The 25,322-nt window shown below is 42.0% G+C and overlaps 5 protein-coding genes across 5 annotated transcripts; 2 read left to right on the forward strand and 3 right to left on the reverse strand.

The window, feature by feature from the left end:
• Positions 1 to 2,500: 2,500 nt before the first annotated feature.
• On the reverse strand, positions 2,501 to 2,725 carry SERLADRAFT_376078 (uncharacterized protein; the record flags this gene model as incomplete). The annotated part of the gene is made up of 1 exon (XM_007312668.1): positions 2,501 to 2,725. A coding segment is annotated over one exon (225 nt), but the record flags the coding sequence as incomplete, so codon positions are not given.
• A 1,198-nt stretch (positions 2,726 to 3,923) lies between these two features.
• Positions 3,924 to 6,187, reverse strand: SERLADRAFT_404839 (uncharacterized protein; the record flags this gene model as incomplete). The annotated part of the gene is made up of 3 exons (XM_007312669.1): positions 3,924 to 4,333; positions 5,011 to 5,199; positions 5,404 to 6,187. The coding sequence occupies 3 exons, from the start codon at positions 6,185 to 6,187 to the stop codon at positions 3,924 to 3,926; spliced, it is 1,383 nt and encodes a 460-aa protein (XP_007312731.1).
• Positions 6,188 to 10,344: 4,157 nt separating this feature from the next.
• SERLADRAFT_404840 (uncharacterized protein) lies at positions 10,345 to 11,951 on the forward strand (the record flags this gene model as incomplete). Its single annotated transcript, XM_007312670.1, has 7 exons — positions 10,345 to 10,429; positions 10,633 to 10,760; positions 10,788 to 10,813; positions 10,972 to 11,164; positions 11,305 to 11,370; positions 11,421 to 11,481; positions 11,947 to 11,951. The coding sequence occupies 7 exons, from the start codon at positions 10,345 to 10,347 to the stop codon at positions 11,949 to 11,951; spliced, it is 564 nt and encodes a 187-aa protein (XP_007312732.1).
• Positions 11,952 to 15,333: 3,382 nt separating this feature from the next.
• SERLADRAFT_432494 (uncharacterized protein) lies at positions 15,334 to 16,868 on the reverse strand (the record flags this gene model as incomplete). The annotated part of the gene is made up of 4 exons (XM_007312671.1): positions 15,334 to 15,599; positions 15,732 to 16,023; positions 16,272 to 16,379; positions 16,443 to 16,868. The coding sequence occupies 4 exons, from the start codon at positions 16,866 to 16,868 to the stop codon at positions 15,334 to 15,336; spliced, it is 1,092 nt and encodes a 363-aa protein (XP_007312733.1).
• A 5,135-nt stretch (positions 16,869 to 22,003) lies between these two features.
• On the forward strand, positions 22,004 to 24,299 carry SERLADRAFT_432495 (uncharacterized protein; the record flags this gene model as incomplete). The annotated part of the gene is made up of 3 exons (XM_007312672.1): positions 22,004 to 22,118; positions 22,173 to 22,326; positions 24,077 to 24,299. 3 exons carry the CDS (start codon positions 22,004 to 22,006, stop codon positions 24,297 to 24,299), a joined length of 492 nt encoding a protein of 163 aa, XP_007312734.1.
• Between the last annotated feature and the right edge of the window lie 1,023 nt (positions 24,300 to 25,322).

Genomic DNA, 25,322 nt, shown 5'->3' on the forward strand with positions numbered 1-25,322 from the left:
AATGGTTACTCCATGGAGTGGTGGCTATGCTCCATGGAGAACAATGGCTGCTTCAGCAGAGGCCGGGTTTATCCGGTTTTGTCACTTCCACTCGAGTGCAACCATAGTCCCATAGCTTTAGAGAATTTCCAGTGTTTTTCATGAGTGAGGGGTTTAGTGAGAATGTCTGCAACCATATCTCTTGTAGGAACATATCTGATTACTGCCTCTCCCTTTGATACTAAGTCATCTTGGACAAAATGATATTTCCGTTGAATGTGTTTTGTGCAAGCACGGAACTGTGGATCTCGTGTAAGAATGATAGCTGCTTGATTGTCACAGTGCAATGTTGTAGGTCCATTTTGAGCATATCCAATTTCTTCAAAAAATGTCCGAAGCCATGCAAGGTGTTGTCCAGCATTGCTCAATCCAATGTACTCTGACTCCGTGGAAGATAAAGCAACCATGTTTTGTCTTTTGCTTGTCCAGGAGATTGCTCCTCAGATGGTGATAAAGACAAACCCTGATGTTGATCGAGACGTGTCTGGGTCTCCAGACCAATCTGCATCTGAATATCCATAGAAATTCATGTCCATGGAGACATCTGTGCCATCATATCGTAGTTCCATGTCCCTGGTTGCTTTCAGATATCGGAGGACACATTTTGCAGCTTCCCAGTGATGGCTCCTTGGAGCTGAGCTATGCTTGCTTAGTATTCCAACAATGTAGGCAATGTCTGGGCAGGTTCCGAGCATGGCATACATGAGGGAGCCTACAATTGAGAGGTATGACACTTAACGCCCTTCAATATGCATCTTGTGTTGCACAATATCTTCCCCTGGAGCATTTGCAAGGAGTTTTGATCCATGGGCCATTGGTGTCCATACTGGTTTGCAGTTCTTCATTCCAGTATGCTCCAGGACTGTGTCAATGTATTGGCGTTGCAATAGGGATATTGTTTTGTTTGAACGATCACGTTGGATTTCTATTCCGAGGATGTATTTGCTTCTCCAAGGTCCCGCATTTTGAATATGGCTTCGAGTTTGGCTTTTGTGATATCCATGAATTTTTGGGATGAAGCTCCTAGGAGGAGGTCATCTACATAGACAACAACAAAGCATATTTGTTTATTGTCCCAGAATACATAGAGACATGTTTCTGCGTTTAGTCTTGTGAAACCGAGCTCCTGGAGCTTGCAATCAAAAGTTTTGTTCCATGTACAACCAGCTTGTTTTAACCTGTAGATAGATTTCTTCAATCTCCAGCAGTATCCAGGTTGGATAGGAACACCCCCTGGAGGAAGCATGTACAGTTCTTCTTCAAGTTCTCCATTGAGATAAGCTGTGGATACGTCCATTTGATTGAGTTCTAGGTCGTACTTTGCTACCAGGGCTAGAATAATTTGGATTGACTCTAAGTTTGCAACCGGAGCAAAAACCTCCTGGTAATCAATCCCCTCCCTTTGAGTAAAACCTCGTGCAATAATCTGGAGTTTGTATCTCTCGATGTTTCCGTTCTGATCAAACTTGATCCGGAACACAGGTTTTGATGTGATGGGTTTTACTCCCTTTGGAAGTGGAACAGTGTCATATACTATATTAGTATTGAGACTTAGGAGTTCCTCCTCCAAGGCAGACTTCCATAATTCTCCATCCGGACGTGATAAGGCTTCCTTTAGTGTCCTTGGAAGGTCTGTGTTAGATTGACTGGTACTTGCTATTCCAGCAAAGAATGTCTCCTCTGTATCAGATGTTTCTTCATGAACCTCAGGAGTGTTAGGTTTCTCCATGGAGTTGTCATGCTGCTCTTTTCAAGACTGTTCCTCATCTAGAGTCCTTTGATAATCTCGGTTTTTGTCTGCAGGACAGGTCTGGCGACTGCTTCTGCGTACTCCTAGGACTTCAGCAGGCATGACTGCTCTTTTAGGAACTTGTGCAGGTACTCCAGGGAGTAGACACATTTGTGTATTTGTTGCCCCACTTACTCCTGAAGGTGTTGAATCACTCCTCGGAGGTGTTGGATGACTCCTTGGAGGTGTTGTATGCCTTCCAGAAGCTGATCCAATGGACAGGCTGTCTAGCTGTATTCGGAATGAGTCCCTCCCACTGATCTGTGCTAGTGTCTGTGTTCCAGGGAGCAGTGTCATCCTTTTGTACCTTTCCGGATTCATTGAATATGACATGCCGACTGGAAAACACAATCCGTTTTTCAGTGTCTAGGAGTTTGTAGGCTTGCTTTCCATGTGTGTAGCCAATCATTATGGCTTTGCGCCCCTTGGAGTAAAACTTCCCTTGTCTTTTGTCTTTCGGAATCAAGGCATATGCTTGGCATCCGAAAGGGCGAAACAAAGTTGGATCAACTCTCCTTTTAAAAAGTATTTCATATGGGGTCTTTCCATGGAGTCCTGATGCTGGGCTGCATGCTGTGATATATGCAGCTGTTTGCATGGCATCTACCCAAAATGACTTTGGGAGCTTGGAATCATGGAGCATAGTGGTTGCTAATGTAGCCAATATCTGATTCATGCGTTCTGCAATGCCATTTTGTTCCGGAGTATCTGCAGCTGTAGTTTCTTGGATGACACCATCTCCTTGGAGTTGATTTTTGAATGCATTGCCAGTATATTCTCCTCCCCCATCGCTCCGGAGGAATTCTGTGTATAGTGGAGTGAAGTTTTCTTCTCCCAAATGAGTCTGGAAGAATATTTGGACATCTTCTTTCCATTGCTTGTATCGTTCCAGTGCTTCACTTTTATGTTTTAGGAAATATATCCATGGAAATTTGGGGAAATCATCTACAATGATAATCCAGTACCAAAAACCCTCCCTGGAAGTTGGTTTGATTGGTCCTCCAACATCTGTGTGCACAATTTGTATGGGGTGCTTGGCTCGGTTTCCTCCAGTGGACTTGAAAGGTAGTTTCTTCATCTTTCCTAAAGCACAAGGTTCACAAAACTCCAGGGTTCCGGTAAGGGTGTCTATGTCCTGGAGCTGTCTTTTTGTAACCATTTGTTGCAAGCGGTCCATTCCAATGTGTCCCATTCTCCTGTGCAATAAATTTACATCTACTGCTGCAAAAGCTGACTCCGGGTTGATTTCGGGTTTTGCTTGGATGTGATAAAGTCCTCGCTTGTGTAACGCAGTGAGGATAAGTTCCTCCTTTTTCCGAACTTCACAAGCATTTGACCCTGCTGGAAAAAGTGTTGATAACCCCTTTTTGGACAATTTGTGGACAGAGACGAGTGCTAACGTGAAGTTTGGCACAAGTAAAACATTTGACAGTGCAATATTGTAGTCCTTTTTGCCAACAGTTGCTTGTAGGATTACTGTTCCAATGCCAATAGCATTTACAGAGGATTCATCCCCAAAACTGATTGTCCTCGGAGGATGCAGAACATGGTATGTTCCTGGCTCAAACCAGGAGCGGTGAGGGACCATGTGGGATGTTGCTCCAGAGTCAATAATAATTGTTGTTTTGGTCTTATCGGGTTCTGACACAAGGTAAGCTTGAATGTGTTTAGCAAGGGGCTTGGAAATATGTACATGATCTAATGCAATATGACTCTGTTCCTCCTCAGAGTCAGATCCAGATGATTGCTCCGCTGTATTTGCCTTTTCCTTCTCTTTTCCTTTATCCTTGTGTCTTTCCTTTCCCTTCTTCCTTTGACCTTTTTCAGCTGACTGAAGTGTTCAACACTCCGAGGTGTTGTGTGATTTGGCTTTGTGGACACGTTCTGCAACACAATCAACCAGCTTATGGAGCCCATATATATTGTGGTAGGATAGACATAATGTATGAGCCACCTTGGTTGAAAGAGATAAATTAATATATGTGCTTGAGCGAGAAAAGAGGCAATGTACCCCTGGTATAGCTATTAATCTATGAAATGATTTATGGCCTATTCCATCCTGTACAGCCTAGTAAGCAACCCTCTAGTCTAGCTCTCACAAGAGTGCAAAAATGTTCCCTGATCCATCTGAAATATTTGAATCCATATCCATATCACCATTAATATCCTCAGCTCCAAATTCTCTCCTCCATTTTTCATATACAGTTTTATCCATCCTAATCATCTTCCCTGCAATGGGGTGGGGTACCTCGATATGCTCCTCATCATCTTCATCAGAAAGCTTTGAGGGTCCAGCCATATTCTCCTCAGATTCTGTGGGAATAAGGTCATAGAGACAATCATAGTAGTCGTCCACCATGTCTTCTGGGTCTTCATCTATAGGTCTAAGTTCATCAGGTAATATATCAGGTACTTCCCTTGTCTCCAAATCATTGCCCCTATCAAGTTCTCCTGGAATTGTCAAACTTTGTAGCTTCCCTTTGTTATACCACTTGCAGCTTCTTGCTGATGACAGATGGGGTATTAGGCCCTGGGGAGTTTTAAGCTTCTTGTAACAAGCAAGAAAGATTATAGGATCCTCTCCCATAAACTGGGCAGATGTGAGCTCAACTTGAACGTTCAAAGCCTACTGATTGTAGGCCAACCATAATCAGATGCTAGACATAGAGGGGGATATAAACACAGTAAAGGTGCCTACTTGTGGATCAGATGGATGGGTGTTGACGTGACAAGCACAATAACAGCAAAGGTCAGTAAGGCAAAAATACAACAGTCTGAATACATATTCTCAAGCCTAAATATTACATGTAAAGCTACAAACTACACTGTGACCAATAGCAATACACTCTATAGGCACAGTTCAGGCTTTGTTCACCTGCTATGGGTGCGTGTTGATCTGGAGCACTTGCTGACAGGCTCATCACTTTTATTTCTATCTGAATTATGTCTAGTTCTAGTAAGCCTGATCTTTTATGAAGTCAGAGGTATGTGACTGTGTAATGAGACATCACTGTGCTGATGAGGCGGTGATTCCGGAGACTCCTGTTTCTGAGCATTTTGATGACACAGGTTTCTTTCCGGCTGCAGTTTGCTTCTGTTTTTGAGAGGCTGACTACTTTGACAACACAGATTCCTTGCCAGCTGCAGTGTGCTTTGCTTTCTATCCCAGTCAATTTGCTGACAGTAGGGGCCTTTGCAGTTGACCATGATCAACCATAGCATCCAGAAAACGGACTCCATGTCATTACTGATGTTGACAGGCCAATCTGGGACAACAAAATGGAGCAAGGAAGCCTTGACTTGAAGCCATGAATTGCCATCACTAATGTCACAATGAATAAGATCACATCTCAAGTAACCATGCTGAAAGCCTGTGTAGCCAGATATTAGCAAGTGATGAGATGAACATAAATAATTCTTGGTTTACCAAGTAAAACACCAATGATCCCATCCAGCATTTCACATACACAGGAAAACCACACAAGTTCTACCCCAACTGTTTTCATGGCCATGTAATGATGTGTATGGTCCTCCAAGGCAGCCAACTCTGAAACTCCAACAGTGCTCATGATGACCTTGGTTGTGTCCTGAATAAGTGTCCCAGGATGTGCAATAGATGGCATAAAGGTTGATGATGGTGAAAGGCGATGGTCTCTGATTGGAATTGCTGAGTAAAAAATGTGTGTCATCCCAACCAGTATTTGCCCTATCATATAAGGCATCCACTTCTGGATTTCCAGATCTGATGATGTTGTCAAAAGATAGAAAAGGGTGAGGTTGATTATTGTTAGGATGACGGAAGATAGGTGAGGAGCTTTCATTATAATCTGCAAAGAATGGATCTCTTGTCAAATCCTCTAGCTTATTGTGAATGTCACTGTCAGAAGGAGTACCAGTGGTAAGCCAGCAATCTTTGATAATGACGTGATCAGGATCTTCAGGTGCACAAGGCCCATCACCAGAGACCTCCACCACCATAACCCTTATGGCTCTTCCCAGCAGGCTTGTTGGCTTGAAGAGGATTGCAACAACTTTACAGAGTAGAGTAGCTGCACCTTGCTCAACACGCAAAACTGGCACACCCTCATTGCTGTAATCCATAGCATGGTTGTAGCCTAGCCATCTAGTCTGCGAGTAACAAAGGAATATCATGGTCCTGATAAATAGCTCAGGGTATCTATTACTGTCAAATGGTAAAGTGGTAATGTTGCCTCCTCTCATGAATAGTGATAGCATGGGCCCGCAGAGAGACAGTTTAATGTAAAATCTCTTAACAACTTGCTCATGAAGGACAAACAATGCAGTATCTGCCAACTGGCCTACAAAGTGGGAAAAATCCATATTTTTGACCTTGTACATAGAGAGCAGATGAAGCCAGGTATACCAATTGGCGTGACTTCCTCATTGAAGCATTTATTCAAACTGATTGCAAGTCATCTATGATGCTATCTTGTCCTCCTGCCTTTTCCTGTATTCTGTGTAGAGATCTGGGGAATACACCTGACACCAATCACACATAATATATCCACCAGGTCCAGTGCCTTTGGTAAGAATCACAAAGTTCCTCCACGATGGATGCCACAGTTCCTTCTAACAGGGTGGTTGTAACAACCAAGAGTTTCTTACTCTGGCGCACAACTCAGACAAGCAAAAAAATGAGAGAAAGAAGGGATCACCCCTTAGGTTTCAACAAGTTTGTTGTGCTAGACAACAGGAGGACTCGCTGAGTCCTTCCCTATGTATTGCTCCTACATATATATAAAATACATGAGGTACTGTACAGTTGTAAATAAAGTTTAAAGTCCGATGTTTAGCATGTGACCAGTCACATGGTGAGCCTAGACACTGGTCAGGTGATGTGTCACATAACTTGGTCATGTGACTATGAAAAGTCCGAAAATATAAAGTAAAGTAAATGGTCACATGATCAGTCATGTGACTTGGAAAATAAAAAGTAAAAGTACAAAAAGTGAAGCGTAAGTAGGTGCTGGTATGTCTATTGTAACAGTGGTATCCCGACCAAAGGTCCAATCTTGCATAATATGAGATGGTGAGTAAGTTGGCTGTGGTTTCTTTGACTCAGGATAAGCCTGAGCATGCTATATTATGGTATCACCTGCATGAGAATCTAGTTTGCTGGTTAACTCTTCAAGAAACTGGCTGTCTTCTCTCCACTGCTTTTGAAATTTCCAATATATAGGGGGTTTTACGGGGCTTCTGCATCTGCTCAGCAAAAAAAATGTCAGGGTAATCATTTAAGTCATAATAATGACCCTTTTTCTTGTGATAATTGACGAGATTAGAAAGAACATCAAGATTGGCCCATAGTGGCATTGATGGAAACATGAATATATGGGTGAAGTCCATTACTTGTAGATTGTAATAGCTATGCACACTTTGTCCTTGTTCAGTTCAATATCCATTGCCTTGTGAGTCACAATCTTGTTCAAGGTATGTGGTTTCTCAATCAGCTAGTAAAACCATCCAGTAAGAAAAGAGTGACTTACCCTATATCTGTAGCTAGATTGACTTGTGAAGCTTGATCATAGGCCAATGGAGGCAGCTCAGCGTAACCACTGTTCTCTCAGCTAATTTGGTAAGCATAGTTTTCCCACGTGCTAAAGGTAGGGTGCTAACTGACCATTGTGTTGACGGAGATCCTTGTAGCAATGGACTGTAGTAGTATGGAGGTCAGGCTGTAACATCCTTGAGGTGAAGTATAACCTGCTAAAACTTTGGGTAAGCATGATATCTCAGTCTACACTACTTTTGTGTGTTCTTCTATCACCAATAACATGAATAGTACATTTATTTTCAGCATGCTTGATCTATTTTTGGGAGATGAATTCAATTATAACAGGTGTGTGGCACAATGTGCCAGTATAAGGAACACATTGTAGCCTTAGAGTTAAGCACACAGGACTGTGAGAAGTCCCACTCACCTTTTGATGGCATGAGTGTCCTGGCAGGACACTTGCACCTCACACTTTCCGCCACATGACATCAAGACTGTGGGAATGTTCAACCAGCCATGCACAACACCTCCCTATTAACCCCCAGCTCATTTTTTTTACTCAGGATGGAATTGACTTGATTTTGCGCTGTGTAGAGACATCTGGAGATTCTTGTGTCCCTCAACTTACTGCAAGTCTCAAGGCAATTCAATCAGACCCACCTGAAACTTCACAAAATTCTAAAAGCAGAATTCAATCATCAGCATCTGGACCAAACAACAGGAAGCATCACACATACCCTGGACACGCCGAAAGGTTGAGGCATTACCCTAGGAATGGAATGCCCTTAGTCAGCAAGTCCAGATGCAGGCTTGGGGAAGATTTGGTACATATCCGCTTTGGCATCTGGCCATTTCAACTCAACATCATCCAACCCAGCTATCTGGGTCTTGAGCATCGAGGCCGTTGTTTGTCAAACCATTTGGTGTAGTCCTGAAATAGTGGAGGGTTCTGTGCTTGCGTGCACACATTTGTTAGGGCATGAAGTGGGCATGTGTTACGCACGAAGTGCTTAACAAAGTCTGAGGGTTCGTCGAGGTTTGTAAAGAGACTTATCTGAAGACAAGTTCGAGAACATAGTTCTGAGTGGAGGTCTTCCAACGGGAGTTGGTCTTCTTCTGAATAGAAGTCTGATCTTAGGAGTCTAGCTTTGTAAGCGTAAACTGTGTAGAATCGTATTAGAGAATACTACTGCTGTTACATGGTATTTATAAGGGAAAGGAATCGGTGATAGGAGTTAGGTCCTATCTAGGGCAGGTCCGTCTGTTGAGGACTAAGTACTATAATAGGTACTGTGAATGCGAGAGGAACAGAAATGTACGTGAAGGAAATGAGTCATCGGTCCGATGGTATAACTGATGAGTAAAAAGAAATGAGTAGTCCTTAAATGTCCAATAGAGATCGTAACAGCATATTGTTTATTTTGATGTTAAGTGTTATAAATCTAGTTATGAGGGCACAAAGGTGAGTCCCATTTGTTAGTTCTTTTTTGTTAGTTTACTGACCTTTTTTTTTGAATTTTTTGAATGCAACAGGATAGGCCATGACATTGAAAGGTGTCTATGAGACAAGGATTGTGCATCTGGCATCTAGCCCATCCAAGCGGACATTCTATTAATGGGTATCAGCCGGCTGCAAGTGGGTCAGTGTACTCACTGGTTATCATTGCAGGCCTTGACCTTTGCTGGATGCTGGGCCGAGCAGAAAGCAAAGTTGTTTGCAATATGGCCAAATGTCTGAGGCATCCCCCAGCAAATAGTAAGTCCCATAGTACCTATCCTATTCCCTTGCTAACTGCCTTATTTCTGTAGCTTGTGGTGTATTGATTTTGTCACAAATTATACCTAATGTTTGTAAATTGCGGGAGCTGCTTCCTCTTAGCCTCCCTGCCTTTTTCCTCAAGGACTCAGTTGAGTGTACCTCCCTCAAGGATACAGATCAATTCTTGAATTTGATTCCTCTCAAGTGAGTCTTTTTTTTCTTCTTTTCCACTATTTCTATTAACTACTTTGATTCATATACAGTAAATTTGCGCTTCCAAAATGATTGCGAGATGATTGAAGGGTAGCCCTTGGGCTATGTATGGAGGACCCAATCACCATCACCATTGCAACCTACCACCACAAAGACCTCATCCAACAAGAACTTGCCTCCCACCAAGACCAAGGCAATTCCAGTGTCTGTCAAGGGCACTGCGTCCAGGTCAAGGCCTCCTATGACCGGTATGCGGCAGCAAATACTCAATTTTCTGCCAGAAGGGACCAATCAAAAAATATGGACTGGACCAATGCTCAGAGGATAATTGTTGAGTAGTCCTCAACATTGCAGATCTCTGTACCAAGGTATGTGGATCAAGACTTATGTTTAGTTTTACCTATTGGTGATTTTTCTGGGGGTGCTCTTGTTATGTATGAATAAGGGCTTGTTTTTGAGTTGTGTTCTGGGGATTTTGTTATATTCTGCTCTGAAGAGACTACTCACTTTGACCTTGATTATCAAGGGTAAAGAGCTTCCTTTGTTTTACATACAGATAGTTAGTTTAGACCTTGGGTTAATGACAGATGATTGTGAGGAAAATCCATTCTTCAATTAATACTATATAATTTCAGCTAGAGTTTTCTTTGTTTTATTGACTTTTAGGAGGCGCACAAACATACAACAGCCATCTGTTTATATGTGTTTGTGGGTCCATATTGGGTTTGTTTATGCTTTTTTTTCAGTCTATGCTTTAACTCTCTTTCTTTCTGGCTATGATTTGCTGTTTACTCTCCTCTTTCAGTTGTTGCTGTTATTATCTTGTCTTATTAAAATGACTAGAATGACACATTGTACTAAGACAAAGGGAAACATTTCTTCCAAAAGAATCCCCAAAAATCCATCCAAAAGTCCATTTCCTCCACTGTCAACTCAGCCCCCTGCAAGGAAAAAGGTATTCACCTTTTTATGTTTGGGTTTATATTTTAGTATTTTATTGCACCTACTGGTACTAGCAGATCTTAAGGGATGTCAAAAGAAGATGAAAACCTCCTTAAGACTCTTTTGGACAAAAAGAAAGCAGCTGAAGCCAGTATAAAGGCAGCTAAAAATAGTACATACACTTTGCGCACCACATTTAGGCCAAATATTGCAACAGTTTTTGGAGTCAGTGTATATTTTTCTTTCCAAGACCAATAACTAATGGCTCTCAAATAAAAAGAAGACATATATCAGACCCCTTTAGTTATCGGGAGGAAGATCAAGAACAGGATGAAGATAAATATCCTCCTACAAATATGATAAATGATATCCTAGGTGATATATCTGACAACCATGTTCAGCCTATCAGCTCTCATCCAAACACTGAAGAAGACAATGGAACCCCTCTGGATCAAGATAGCAATCATGGTAGAGCCAACTCCCAGTCTTTGAATAATAACATTGTAAGTATTCTTTCTCCTTCATTTCAGACTTGCTTATACTATATTTTTATAAGGTTGTTCAAAGTTCAACAACAACTAATTCCAACTTAGGATCAACTTTACACTTGTCATATAGTTCTAGTCCTAGCATTTTATGTCTCTCCATCAAACTATTGTCCTATAAGGCTAAGCTAAGTTCTATAGCTTGCTCAACTTTGAAATATATTGCTAGTCTTGATTACAAAGCTATAAGGACATACACCATCACTCAAAATGGCTTTCCAAACCCTCTTAACCGCCAATCTATCTGCTGGGACTTATTAACTAAAGCTACCAGTGAAGACAAAGCTGCTGCCTCCTTGGCCGACAAAATGAAGATTTTACAGGATGACCAAGACTTGAAAAAAGCTCAAGTATTGGAATATGTGAGTACAAGAAAATGTATATTAACCATCCAATTAGAACAGGTTTGGAAGGGTTGCACGCAGGTTACAGTAAAGCTTGTTTTTTTGGCCAGATTAGGTGTTCCTCTTACATACCAAATCAGTTCCACAACAGGGAATAGCTAGGAGATTTTATTCCATGGATGATCAACTCTGGTGCATTGATCAATGCATGTATATACTTTAAGGTATGTTTTTTGTCCTCATAAAAACATATACAGTGTGATTTGTTATATAGGATAAAACATCTGATATTACGCAATCATGGAAAAACAACATCTTCAAAATGCTCTTTCAAAGTCAGTGGTGGGGACCTAAAGGTGTTACAATTAACATACCAGCACCTACTTACGCTTCACTTTTTTGTACTTTTGCTTTTCATTTTCCAAGTCACATGATCAGTCATGTGACCATTTACTTTACTTTACATTTTCATCGGACTTTAAACTTTATTTACAACTGTACAGTACCTCATGTATTTTAGTATATATACAGGAGCAATACATGGGGAAGGACTCAGCGAGTCCTTCTGTTGTCTAGCACAACAAACTTGTTGAAACCTGAGGGGTGATCCCTCCTTTCTCTCTTCTCTTTTGCTTGTCCATGTTGTGTGCCAAAGCAAAAAACTCTTGGTCGTTACAAAAGGTAAAGGAAGAAAATATGGTAAGAAAGAATATCTCCATAACACCTCTGCACTTGCCCTGATAGCATGCTCTGTAAGGTTTTTCTTACTCTTTTATTCACAAATTTAATTATATATTTAGGTTGAATGTGCTTTACTTGGCACTATCGACAATAAAATGGTAGAATTCTCTGAGAATTCATTTGCTCCAAGGTATGTACCATTTGTTTTCTGGTTATTTTATATATTTGCCTCATTTAATTCATTGTCGGGAGTACTATATGAATCAAATTCAAGAGTCAGGGAATGTTCCCCAACATATCTAGCAAGCATATTTGGTGATATTGAAGAGTTTATATGGTGAATTGTTTGCTCTATTTTTTGATTTTTTTCTCTCATATTTACAGGGTGGTTTTAGTACTTTGGCTTTTTCTGAATCCTCTCATCTCATATTTGACTATAATGCTTTAAAGGAGGCAGCCAGGGCTTTTAAGCAGTAATCTCATATACTTGTAGCTATCATTTGTATATTTTGCTTGATAAATTAACTGTTTTTATATTTTGAAAATGAGTGGAAGTAAAATGCTCTGGATTGATCTAGTTAGCTTTGAATGGTGTTTAGAGGAATTAGAGTCACTTACATCAATCTATTGCAAGGTCATATACAGCTGGGGTGACTTTGATATATTTGCCTTTTTATGCTATAGGCAACTTCTATATGCTATAAGCCTACACATTTTTGCATTGTGGTGCACTATAGCAAGGGACTTTGTAAGATTTGCAATTACAGATCTGAACTGATTTAAGTGATATTTTTGCTATAATAGCATATTTTTTTCCTTTTATTGCATTTATAGCCACATTATGTTTTCCTGATGTTGCAGATTGATTATTGCACAGGTGGATTGTTGGCAGTAAGTCTTGATTGAATAGTTCACTGATAAACATTCTTGCCCAGAGCAATTCCTTAGCGGCATGTGTTACGGCCACATACTTGGCCTTTGTTGTTGATAACGCAACAATTTTTTGTTGCTTCAAGTACCACGAGACAGCCCCACCATCAGGCATCATGGCATAGCCTGATATGGCCTACTTGGTCTTATTTATACTCCCATCTGTATTGGTGTATCCAATAAGTGGCTGTTCTTCCGGACCATATGCTAACTATAGCTCTCTGCTCCCTTTTAGGTACCAGATCCCTTTTTGCTACCTCCCAATAGGCTGGATCTGGATTGTCAACAAAACAAGAAAGGATTGTGATAATATGTGCAATGTCTGGGTGTATGCCAATCACTGCGTACATCTGTGATCCTACTGCCTCTCAATATGGGACAGTTCACATTTCTGCATAGTCTTTGGGTCTTTACTTAGGTAAGTGCTCGCAACCATTGGAATTGCTAACATTTGTGCATCTTCTAAGTTGAAGTGTTTTACAATAGTGTCAAAGTAGCTGCATTGTGATATGTATAAGGTGCGTGTGCTTTTGTCTCTTTTCACTTCTTTTCCTAACATCCAATGAAGCTCTTGTAGGTTGCTAACTTTGAAGAGTTTTCCTAGGTCAAATTTCAAGTATTTTATCTTGGTCATAGTTGGTGTGAAAAGAGTCATGTTATCTACATGAACTGTGATGATGGTGATTTTTCCTTTGTCACACCTATGGAATACTGCATGATCCATTTCACAGCAAATTGGGCCAATTTTCTGGAGTCTGTCACATAGGGTCTGATACTATCTGCAGCTGGCCTGCTTCAGGCCATAGAGTGTCTTGCTTAGGCATAGGACTTGGGTCTCTTTTCCAGGTGCATTGTAACTGGGTGGTTTCTCAATGTAAGTCCATGTTTCTGCCACCCAAAGCCTGTTTAATTTCTTATTGATTGCTTTTTCCCATTTTGGCCAATCTGTGCACTTTCAGGCCTCTTTAACTGTTCTGGGTTCAACACCTTCAAGGTCTGCCATTGCTGCTATCATAGCAACATTTGCTGCCAGTTCCCTCAAGTCATTGTCCTCCATATTTTCTCCATCAGGTTCATTGCCTGCTGCTGGTATCTGCAAACTCTTAGGTAAGGCTCTATTATTGGATTCAGACACCTTCTCCTCTTAACAGGTCACAGACATTGGTCTGGTTGGCGGATGTGTGTGCTTCAATGCACTTGAGGTTCAGCTGGTGGGGCAGGAGCAGGGTCTTGTGGGGGTTCTGCATTTTGGGCTGGTTCAGCCTGTTTATCAGGTTCTAGGTTTATATCATAGATATTTTACTATTCTCCCCCTCAAGATCAGAAGACACATCTCTGGGTAAGAAACCAATCCAAGAACCAACTTTGGTGTGGCTTCCAAGCTTTGAGCCTGTAGCATCATGGACTAGCACCTTGCAGCCCCATTTGTGCAGGCCATGAGTCTCACATGTCTTGTTGTCCGTGAAGGCAACATAGTAACATTTTCCACCCAATGTCTTGACTAACACAGATCCCCATAGATTGGTGTGGATCTCCTGGCCACACTCCTATGCATGCTTACCCAGTTTTACTTTAGGAATTGTCTCATGTTTGCCCTTTACGCAAACATAAATTTCACAGAGGGTATTTGTTTCCCCATTCTCCATGACAGTGACAGGTGACAATGACTGGATAAGGAAATGTAGTCCAATAAGTAGAAAGGAAAATGTTTGAAGGAAAATGAGAGGTTGTAGGAATTTGTAGCAGATACTGGTATTGGCCTTTTTGCTGTGTCATAGAGGTGCTTGACACAGCCTTGTCAGCAAGGGCCCATTTGAGGCAAGTTTTGTGTCCATAGTGGTTTGCAGTTTTTCATTCCAGTACGCTCCAGGACTGTGTCAATGTATTGGTGTTGTAATAGGGAGATTGTTTTGTTTGAACAATCACGTCAGATTTCTATTCCAAGGATGTATTTGCTTCTCTGAGGTTCCGCACTTTGAATATGGATTCAAGTTTGGCTTTTGTGATATCCATGAATGTTTGGGATGAAGCTCCTAGGAGGAGGTCATCTACATAGCCAACAATAAAGCATATTTGTTTGTTGTTCTAGAGTACTTAGACATGTCTCTGCATTTAGTCTCGTAAAAACAAGCTCCCGGAGCTTGCAATCAAAGGTTTTATTCCATGTACAATAAGCTTGTCTTAATCAATAGATAGATTTCTTCAACTTCCAGCAGTATCCAGGTTGGATAGGAACACCCCCTAGAGGAAGCATATACAGTTCTTCTTCAAGTTTTCCATTGCAATAAGCTGTGGATACGTTCTTCTAGGTCATACTTTGCTGCCAGGGATAGAATAATTCAGATTGACTCTAAGTTTGTAACTGGAGCAAAAACATCCTGGTAATCAATCCCCTCCCTTTGAGTAAACCTCCATGCAACAATCCAGAGTTTGTATCTCTCAATGTTTCCGTTTTGATCAAACTTAATCCAGAACACAGGTTTTGATGTGATAGGTTTCACTCCCTTTGGAAGTGGGACAGTGTCATATACTGCATTATTATTGAGGCTTAGGAGTTCCTCCTCCAAGGCAAACTTTCATAATTCTCCATCTGGGTGTAATAAGGCTTCCTTTAGTGTCCTTGAAAGGTCTGTATTAGATGGACCAGTGCTTGCTATTCCAGCAAAGAATGTCTCCTCTGTGTTGGATGTTTCTTCAGGAACCTCAGGAGCATTAGGTTTCTCCATGAAAATGTTGTGCCGCTCTTTCTGAGACTGTTTCTTATCTAGAGTCCTTTTTGTCTGCAGGACAAGGATGGCAACTGCTTCTGCGTGCTCCAAGGACTTCAGCAGATATAACTGCTCTTTGAGGAATTTGTGCAGGAACTCCAGGGAGCAGATGCACTTGTGTGTGAGTTACCCCACTCACTCCTGAAGGTGTTGAATGTCTCCTCAAAGGTGTGTATACCTTCCAGAAGCTGATCCAATGGACGCACTGTCCAGTTGTATAACTTCCTCCACATCAGCTGGTTGTATGTTGAGGAGCTGTGCTCCCACTGATTGTGACTCTACTTTGGGTTTCTGTTCCAAAGATGGCCAGTGTTCAGGTCTTGGTTCTAGAGACTGTTGTTGAGGGTGTTTTAGCTGCTCAAGTGCTCCCACTGCTCTCAGAACATCTTCATGGAGATATTGCCCCACTGCTCTTGTAATATTTTGATGCTGATATGGTTCTATTGCTTGCAGAACATTTTCTTGGAGATGTGGTTCTATTTGCAATTCATTGGGATCCTGGATCCGAGGGTCAGGGTCTGATAAAATTGGATAATGACCAGACCAGGGATTGAACCTGGAACCTTCTGGATACATGCCAGCTGCTCTACCAATTGAGCTATATGGCCAAGGTTATACAATGTAGGATCTTAAACATAACATGCAACCATGGACGTCTTACACAGAATAGCTGCTGTATACTGGGCTGGCTTACAAATCAGAGGTATTATCCTATGGGGTATTGGTATGTCAGAGTATATTCTAACAGGATCATCATCCTCCATTGTATTTTGGTCCGGATAGTGAACATTCTCTGGAATAAGTCCCCTCCACTGATTTGTGCCAGGGTCTGTGTTCCAGGGAGCAGTGTCGTCCTTTTATACCTTTCCGGAGTCATTAAATATAACATGCCAACTGGAAAACACAGTTCATTTTACGATGTCTAGGAGCTTATAGGCTTGCTTCCCATGTGTGTAGCCAATCATTATGGCTTTGTGCCCCTTGGAGTAGAATCTTTCTTGCCATTTGTCTTTAGAAATCAAGGCATATCCTTGGCATCCAAAAGGGCGAAATAAAGTGGGATCAACTCTCCTTTTAAACAGTATTTTGTATGGGGTCTTTTCATGGAGTCCTGATGCTGAGCTGTGTGCTGTGATATATGCAGCTGTTTGCATGGCATCTACCCAGAATGACTTTAAGAGCTTGTCATCATGGAGCATAGTGGTTGCTAATGTAGCCAATGTCTTTGTTCTGGAGTATTCTGCAGCTGCATTTTTTTGGAGGACACCATCTCCTTGGAGTTGATTTTTGAATGCAGTGGAGTGATGTTTTCTTCTCCTAAGTTTGGCAGAATGTGTGGACATCTTCTTTCTATTGCTTGTATCGTTCCAGTGCTTCACTTTTGTGTTTTAGGAAATATATCCATGGAAATCTGGAGAAATTGTCTACAATGATAATCCAGTATTGGAAACCCTCTCTGGAGGTTGGTTTAATTGGTATATCCCAAAACAATGATCAAGTACAAGATGGCCATGACCAGGGTCCAAATAACGCCTGTCATTCCACGCCAACACAGAGGAACACATCTACTCTGGTTGCATTTCTCTTCACTCTGAGAATTGGGTGCCCAGTGGGACTTTTTCAAAACATAACCCCTTAACCCTGGGGACCGGGTTTGCACACAGTGCGAGAGAGTAGTGAGAGCGAGTCCTAATGTAATAACCAAGAGTTTGTTACTCTGGCGCACAACTCAGACAAGCATAAGAGAAGAGAGAAGGAGGGATCACCCCTCAGGTTTCAAGGGTTTGTTGTGCTAGACAACAGGAGGACTCGCTGAGTCCTTCCCCATGTATTGCTCCTGTATATATACTAAAATACATGAGGTACTATACAGTTGTAAATAAAGTTCAAAGTCTGATGTCTAGTATGTGACCGGTCACATGATGAGTCTAGACACTGGTCAGGTGTTGTGTCACATGACTTGGTCATGTGACTATGGAAAGTTGAAAATGTAAAGTAAAGTAAATGGTCACATGACCAGTCATGTGACTTGGAAAAATAAAAGTAAAAGTACGAAAAAGTAAGTGTAAGTAGGTACTGGTACGTCAATTGTAACATATACCTCTTCCCAGCGAAGTATGTAAAAAGTATTCGTAGTAAACCCTGATCCGAACGGTTGTCAGGGGGTGGCCCGCTTGTTAAGCTGTCAGCCCTTCTCCAGACTGGCGGAGGCAAGTGCCTGGCCTGGTCAGAGGAAAGAGAAAAAGAAGTTTTGTATGTAAATTCTAATCAACAATAGTTCCACACTATTGCTGAGCTAAAGTACTCCCCTTCACGCTGGGGGCCGCGTATCAAGATTATTGTTTCTTCTCCCAAATCACTACAAGGCCATCACTAGGAGCGCACCTATCTGCTATGCGGGATATTCCCAAACAAATAATACTATCCCCTTAACCCTGGGGTCCGGGTTTGCACAATGTGCGAGAGAGTAGTGAGAGCGAGTCCTAATGTAACAACCAAGAGTTTGTTACTCTGGCGCACAACTCAGACAAGCTATAGAGATAATGGTGAGGGAGTGGTTACCCTTTAGGCTTCAACAAGTTAGTTGTGAGGATACAACAGGAGGACTCGCTGAGGAGTCTCCTGGATCTATTGAGGTATATATACTACTATAGGTTGTTTGTACATGTTGTACTATACAGTTGATAAAGCAGTGCTGATAATGTCAGAGAGCACAGCCCATGTGACCAGCTCCACTGCATGAGAGACTTGTAGCTCAAAATGAGAATAAAGGCAGTGTAGCATGAGAAGGTGGAGTTTGAACAAAATGGAAAGTGCCGCATGGCACAGTGTGTGAAAACTACCGAAGAAAGTTAAAGAGGAGAATGAAATTTAAAGGTCCAAAATTTGTGTATTGTAACACTCGCTTACTCAAAAAAACTCTATCCTTTCATTGCTTGATGCTGGCTACTCTGGTGAAGCCATTGCCAAGCAGACCGGTGTTAGCCCTTCTACTATATCCAAACTTTGCTCCAAATAGGTTTTACCCTACCTAAAGTTATTGGAGGTCATCCTTCCAAGCTTTCACCTACCAATATCCAACATGCCCAACGTCTTATTACCTCTAGCAAAGCTGAAAATGCTGTTGAAGTGACCAAAGCCCTTACCAGCATCATCAACCAGCCCCTCTCATCCAATACTATTTGGTCTTATTTGAAAAAATTTGGTATGAAGGCTGTGGTGAAGTCCAAACACCCCCTGTTACAATTGACATACCAGCACCCACTTACATTTCTCTTTTCATACTTTTACTTTTACTTTTCCAAGTCACGTGACTGGTCATGTGACCATTTACTTTACTTTTCATTTTCGGACCTTTCCTTTAAATTTCATTCTCCGCTTTAACCTTGTACTGTAGTTCTCACACTGTGCCATGTGGCACTTCCCCTTTTAGTTCAAACTCCACTTTTCTCGCACAGCGCTGCCTTTATTCTTATTTTAGCTACAAGTATCTCACGCAGTGGTGCTGGTCACACGGGCTAGGCCCCATGACATCAGCAGCCACTGCCTCTAGCAACTGTACAGTATATATGTACAAACAAACCTGTATTAGGATATAAACCCCAATAGATCTTGGGGAAGGACTTAGCAAGCCCTCCTGTTGTCTACCAACAACTAACTTGTTCCTACCAAATGGGTAACTACTCCCACCTCTTCCTCTACTTCTGAGTGTTGTTTTCATTGTGCTCCAGTGCCCCAAAACTGTGTCTTGTTGGTGTTGTCACACCCCCTTCTCTCTACTAGGCAATGCAAAGCTCATTTGGATTTTTCCTATGCCCACAAGGATTGGACTTTGGAGGACTGGAAAAGAGTAATATGGTCTGATGAGACTAAAATCAATTGCCTAGGGTCAGATGGACGCAAATGGGCATGGAAAAGGGCAGGTGAGGGGCTTAGTGATAGGCTGGTAGATGGAACCCTCAAATTTGGAGGAGGTTCCTTAATGATGTGGGGCTGTATGACTTGGAAAGGAGTTGGATTTGCTACCAAGGTTGATGGTAGGATAGATGGGAACATTTACCTACAGATTTTGAAGGATGAGTTCTAGCTAACCCTGGAGCATTATGGTCTCAATCCTTCTGACATCATTTTTTGGCAAGACAATACACAGTCTCCTGACCTAAACCCTATTAAACATCTCTGGGTTATCTCAAAAGGAGGCTTTCAGGATATGAAACCCCCCCCCAATGGGATTCATGAATTGTGGGAAAGGACTTAAGTGGAGTGGGAGAAAATACCAGTTAAGGAGTGTCAGAAATTGATTGAAAGCATGCCTAGAAGGATTCAGGCAGTGCTTGGTGTAACGACCAAGATATACTCTGGCGCACACAGGAACACAGTATAGAGAAAGATGATGAGGGAGTGGTTACCCCTTAATATGCAGTGAGTTAGTTGGTATACAACAGGAGGACTCGCTAAGGAGTCTCCTGGATCTATTGGGGTTTATATACTACTACAGGTTGTTTGTACATGTGTATTATACAGTTGATAGATATAGTGGTTGATGATGTCGTGGGGCCTAGCCTGTATGACCAGCTCCACTGTGTGAGAGAGTTATGTCCAAAATAAGAAGAAAGGCAACGCGGTGCGGGAAGGGGAAGTGCCGTGCGGTACCCTGTGTGAAAGCTATAGTACAAGGTTAAAGCGGAGAATAAAAGTAAAGGGAAAGTCCGAAAATTGTGTTATCGTAACACTTGGGGCAAAAGGAGGCTATACCAAGTACTGATAATATCCAAATACCCTTTTCAATTCAAAAGTGAAAAAACCCTTTCCATGGTGTTGCTGTTTTAAATTAACCATATCTCTATAGTATGTGAACCAGATCACATGACCTATGGGGCAATTTTATAGCCAAGAGTATGTACTACTTATAAGTCCACCAAAGCTAAGTGTAATACTCAAGCTGTTTGATGGTATGCTTCATGCATAACACCCAGAGTAAACATGGAAAGGGTTTTTGGAGTCACTGTACTTCTACAGCAAACAAAACCATTGTAAATGGACAAAAAATGGTTCAACATTGATCTCATAACACCAATAAGCTATACAGTGAATATATAAGTAAGGCCAGCATAGGGCAAAGCAGCAAAACTCACCCATCATGGCCTCTCAACCTGTAAATCTTTATCTCAATGACCCATGAAATGTGCCGCAGATGCTAGGGGGGTATCAAGTGCCTCAGGCTCATTGTTATCCCGGCTATCCTGCAATGGCAATCAGATATCCAGATCATCACTTTGCCATGCAGTATGGCCATCCAGGTGTACAGCCGGTAGTTCACCCAAGCATGCAAAGCATACACATGCAGCATCTATACGGGCATCCACAGATGCCCACATTGCCCATGGGGCCTCCACCAACATATGCAGTGGTTGCTGAACCAGCATCACAGAGACATCAGCCTTGTAGTCCATCACCAGCAGATAAACCACACCCAGCAACGGCACCATCCAAGGCTTGCCTAAATGCTGAGCCTCAACCTGGAGGTAAACTAGTCAGTTATCCTTTGATAGGCTCATTTGCTGACCTACCTATGTAATCAAGTGTTTGTATTCATGACCAACATTGTGAGTGGCAATGCAAAAAGGGGAAATGAGGCTGTTACAGACATGCTGTGGGTTGACTTCCAGCAGCGCATGTTTGAAATGATGGATGGGCCCCATGGTGATGCACAGCTTGTGTACAGGATATCAGGTGATACCGGTAAGCAGTCCCACATAAATAATCATTGGGACTTCAAGTTGGCAATGGACCAACTGTTGAGCAAGGTACAAAGTGCTCGCACTCGAGCAGTTACCCTGGAAATAAAAAAACCATGTCACAATGTCTGTTTGTGAAATTACATAGGGCACTCATCAAGTTCTTCTATAGACTCCACTGGTGACTGCTACTGCTGCCGCAAAAAAGAAACGGGCTCACAAAGATGATGTACCACCCGTTCCAGATCCTGAGTCAAATAGGCAGCTCAAGGCTTTCAAGCAGCTTGAGCAAGCTATTAGGTGCAAGTCCCACCATGGACACTGTGTCATTGACCAAACACACGGCCGTGACAACCACCAATGTTTAAATCATCAAGAGATAACCTTGTGGACTAAGATAATTGTTAGTACTTTTTTTTGTCCAAAAAATAGGTTACTTATTGTTCATGTATAGTCTCTTGGGCAAGCCACAATATTCTCTCTGCCCCATTGCCTCAATTTTGAAAGTGGGCACCCCCAACATCCATATCACTATCAAAAATATCACTCCAAGCTCTGAAACAGGATCAAGCAGCCATTCAACAAGCTACCATACAACAGCAAGTCCAGCACAAATCAAATCACTGAGCCCTCCTCCGAGTACTCAGCCAGAACATCAGCAGTCAGCATGCTTGCCTTGGGAACAAGAGGTGTTGCCATATCTGGCAATAGACAGTTTGATTAGGCTTCTAGAAAACAAGATGCCAGAGCAAAGATTCAATGGCATCCTGGACGAGCTCTCGCTTGCCAGGTTCCTTACCATTAACCAGCTTCTCATTTTACCGGTTGAAGCTCTGAGAACAGTGGGGGACATGGGTATAGAAAAGGCCAGTATTTTGAGGTCCTATGCAAAGTGATGCATTATGCCAGTTTTCAGATTGAAAGGTGAGGGGAATGAAATGGCCATCAATCTTGACGAGGTTGAAAGCGAGGCCAGAGATGATATTGAGATCAAATATGAGGACAGTGCTGAGGTAATTGAGATAGAAGACGAGGTTTCCGGTTGGGGAGAATATGAGGATGAGTACGGGAGCACTTCAGATGTGAGTGACTTGTGATAACAAGCAACCTGCAAAGGATAAGTGAGATACTACTACAGTAGAACTGACCTTTTAAATATTGCTAGCTAATTTTTTCCTTCTAGAATAGTAGATAGTCGGAAGTATGCCTGCTTTAATTATGCAATGTACTCGCTGTGTCTAAACCAGCCATAAACCTTCTCTAGTGTGATTGTTGAATAAATAGCCTGTTGGAATTGTCAAGGTCAAAGCCTGGGCCTTGTTAGACAACATTGTGCAATTGAGTGTTGATATCCAAGGGCTGGTAGCTCAGTTGGTTAAAGCACCGCCATATATAGGCAAGAGGTCCTGGGTTCAATCCTCTGCTGGTCCAATTTGCTTTTCTGTACTCTCTGAGTCCACTGTGGATTATTACACGGCCTGCCAGTTCAAAGCATATGGGTTGCACAAGGGGCCTTTGGTTTCCCTATGTGGTCACAGTTATTCTGCAGCCAGGCCTTGACTGCCAAAAACACTTCTTCTATGGGTTGAGGTCTGGTGAGTAGGATGGCAGATACAATAGATGCATTCCCCTGGTACATAGTGTTACAATTGGCATACCAGCACCTACTTACACTTCACTTTTTGTACTTTTACTTTTCATTTTCCAAGTCACATGACTGATCATGTGACCATTTACTTTACTTTACATTTTCGGACTTTTCATAGCCACATGCTAGACATCAGACTTTAAACTTTATTAACGACTGTACAGTACTTCATGTATTTTAGTATATATACTGGAGCAATACATGGGGAGAGACTCAGCAAGTCCTCTTCTAGTGTATACAAGTCCTCTTCTAGTGTATACCTACATTAGTATGACAAGTTCCCTCCTTTGATAGGTTGTACACTTCCCTTTCCTCCACTGAGTTGTTGTTGTGGTTGTGCTCCAGTGCCCCAAGACTGTGTCTTGTTGGTGTTGTCACATATAACATGTCCGTAAGGAATGAATTTAAGCAAAATGTGCTTACCGCTCTTCCACAAGTTCCCAGATTCCAAGGATCTTATGGATCATGCAGGTTTTTGTCACTCCAAGCATATCTCAACAGAGGAGCAGCTTGTTATCTTTCTCTGAATGTGTTGCACCGGTGGAACAAATAGGGATATGCAGGTGAGGTTTCAGCATAGTGCTGATACAATTTCAAAGTATGGATGTGTTTATCCTTCAATATCATTCACTGAGTATCAAACCTTGTTACTTATAGGATCTTTCACTGTATGCTCAATATGGTGGTTTCTCCTGCCTTTTACCGGAAATACATCAATCTCCCCCCTAATGAGGAGGTCCCTCCTGAAATCTGAGATGAGCCCAAGTTCTATCCCTTTTTTAAATCAGTGTCATGGTGCTATAGATGGTAGCCATATCTATATCTTTGTTCCTGATGATGCTCTTACTGGATGCTATCATAATTGGAAGGGTCAACTCTCTCAAAATATCCTTGCTGCTTGCACCTTTGACATGCACTTTTCATATGTCCTGTCTGGCTGGGAGGGCAGTGCTGCTGATAGCCGTGTGTACAACAATGCTCAGAGCAATGGCTTTATGATTCCTCCAAGTCTATATTATCTTGCAGATGCAGGCTTTCCCTCATGTGATTCTCTTTTGGTCCCCTACTGTGGAGTACAATACTATTTGAAGGAATGGGGTAGAGCTTCACAAAGGTTTTTATTTCTTTCACTTTGATATCTCAGCTCATACTTGTTATCTTTCAGGCCCAAAGACTTCAAGGAGCTTTTCAATTTACGACATGCTCAAGCTCGTAATGTTATTGGGCACATCTTTGTGGTGGTCAAGAGACACTTTCAACTAATGGTTGCAGCTCCAGAGTATGCTTTGGAGGTACAAGCCAAGCTTATTCCTGCACTTTGCGTTCTTCACAACTTCATACAACTTCATGATCCTGATGATAGTAACAATGAAGAAGGGACAGCATAGGTGGTGGACAGAATAATCAAGCTATGCGGCAGGATCAAAGGGATCATAGTCATGTTATCACACCTTAGGAAAAGGAGAGGGCAGTACTGAAACGTGATATAATTGCAAAGGCAATGTGGGAACAGTATATCACATATACTCAAACTGGAAACTAGTAATAGTAAAGCTATTTTAACTACATGCTATCAATCTCAAGGTGGATGTGGTTGGATAAAAGGACATCATCAGAGATAGCAGAATATGTATCAGCAATAGCAGTATTCTTGGTGAATAGTGCAATTGCTTGTGTGCGCTCAGCAGTGGCTAATGCATCATCAACACAAACAGCCTTGATTGCAGCAATTCTCCTCTTGGTTGTGCTGGGGACATCACCAATAAGCTGGGAAATACTAGGGCCAAGACAACTGAGCGATCACCTTGGTACGAAGGTGCTTTGATGCAGATGCAGGAGTGGGTGATCCAGAAGCTGCACATTTGCATTTTGAGCTCTGAGACACTTCAATAGAATCCTAGAAGAGTGAATAGTTGTAAGGACCATTTTATTATTTTCTTATCTTCGCTATGTCTTGGTTCTCGAACGCTTTTCCCATTACACCTCTGGCTCTAGGGCTAGAGGTATCATTTGCCGTTTTACTTCTCATAGCCCTCACAGGCTTTCTTAACCATCGCTACCATTTTATATCACAGATCAGAGACTGGGTATCGCTCCCAGCCAGCCAGCACACTGGGTAGGGACTGGTAGTAGGCATCTCGCCAACCAGCTCCAAGCCCCAGTAAAGCCTGGACACACTAATAAACGCCTTATTCAGGATCATACCTCATCATGAGGATACGGTTCCCGAACACGCGTAACAAATCTCTATTATTAGTACAAATCTCTCGCTGCTGATTAATCAAGTTAAAAGTCGTACGATAGTTGTTCTCCCTTTTTCTTATTGGCTGATTAATTCCTCAGACCACTTTTTGTATATTCTCCTTTCGGTCTGAGGAACGAACAGTTCACTATATAAAGCCTTACCTATT

Source organism: Serpula lacrymans (genome assembly GCF_000218685.1).
Source record: "Serpula lacrymans var. lacrymans S7.9 unplaced genomic scaffold SERLAscaffold_1, whole genome shotgun sequence".
Lineage (NCBI taxonomy): Eukaryota > Fungi > Basidiomycota > Agaricomycetes > Boletales > Serpulaceae > Serpula > Serpula lacrymans.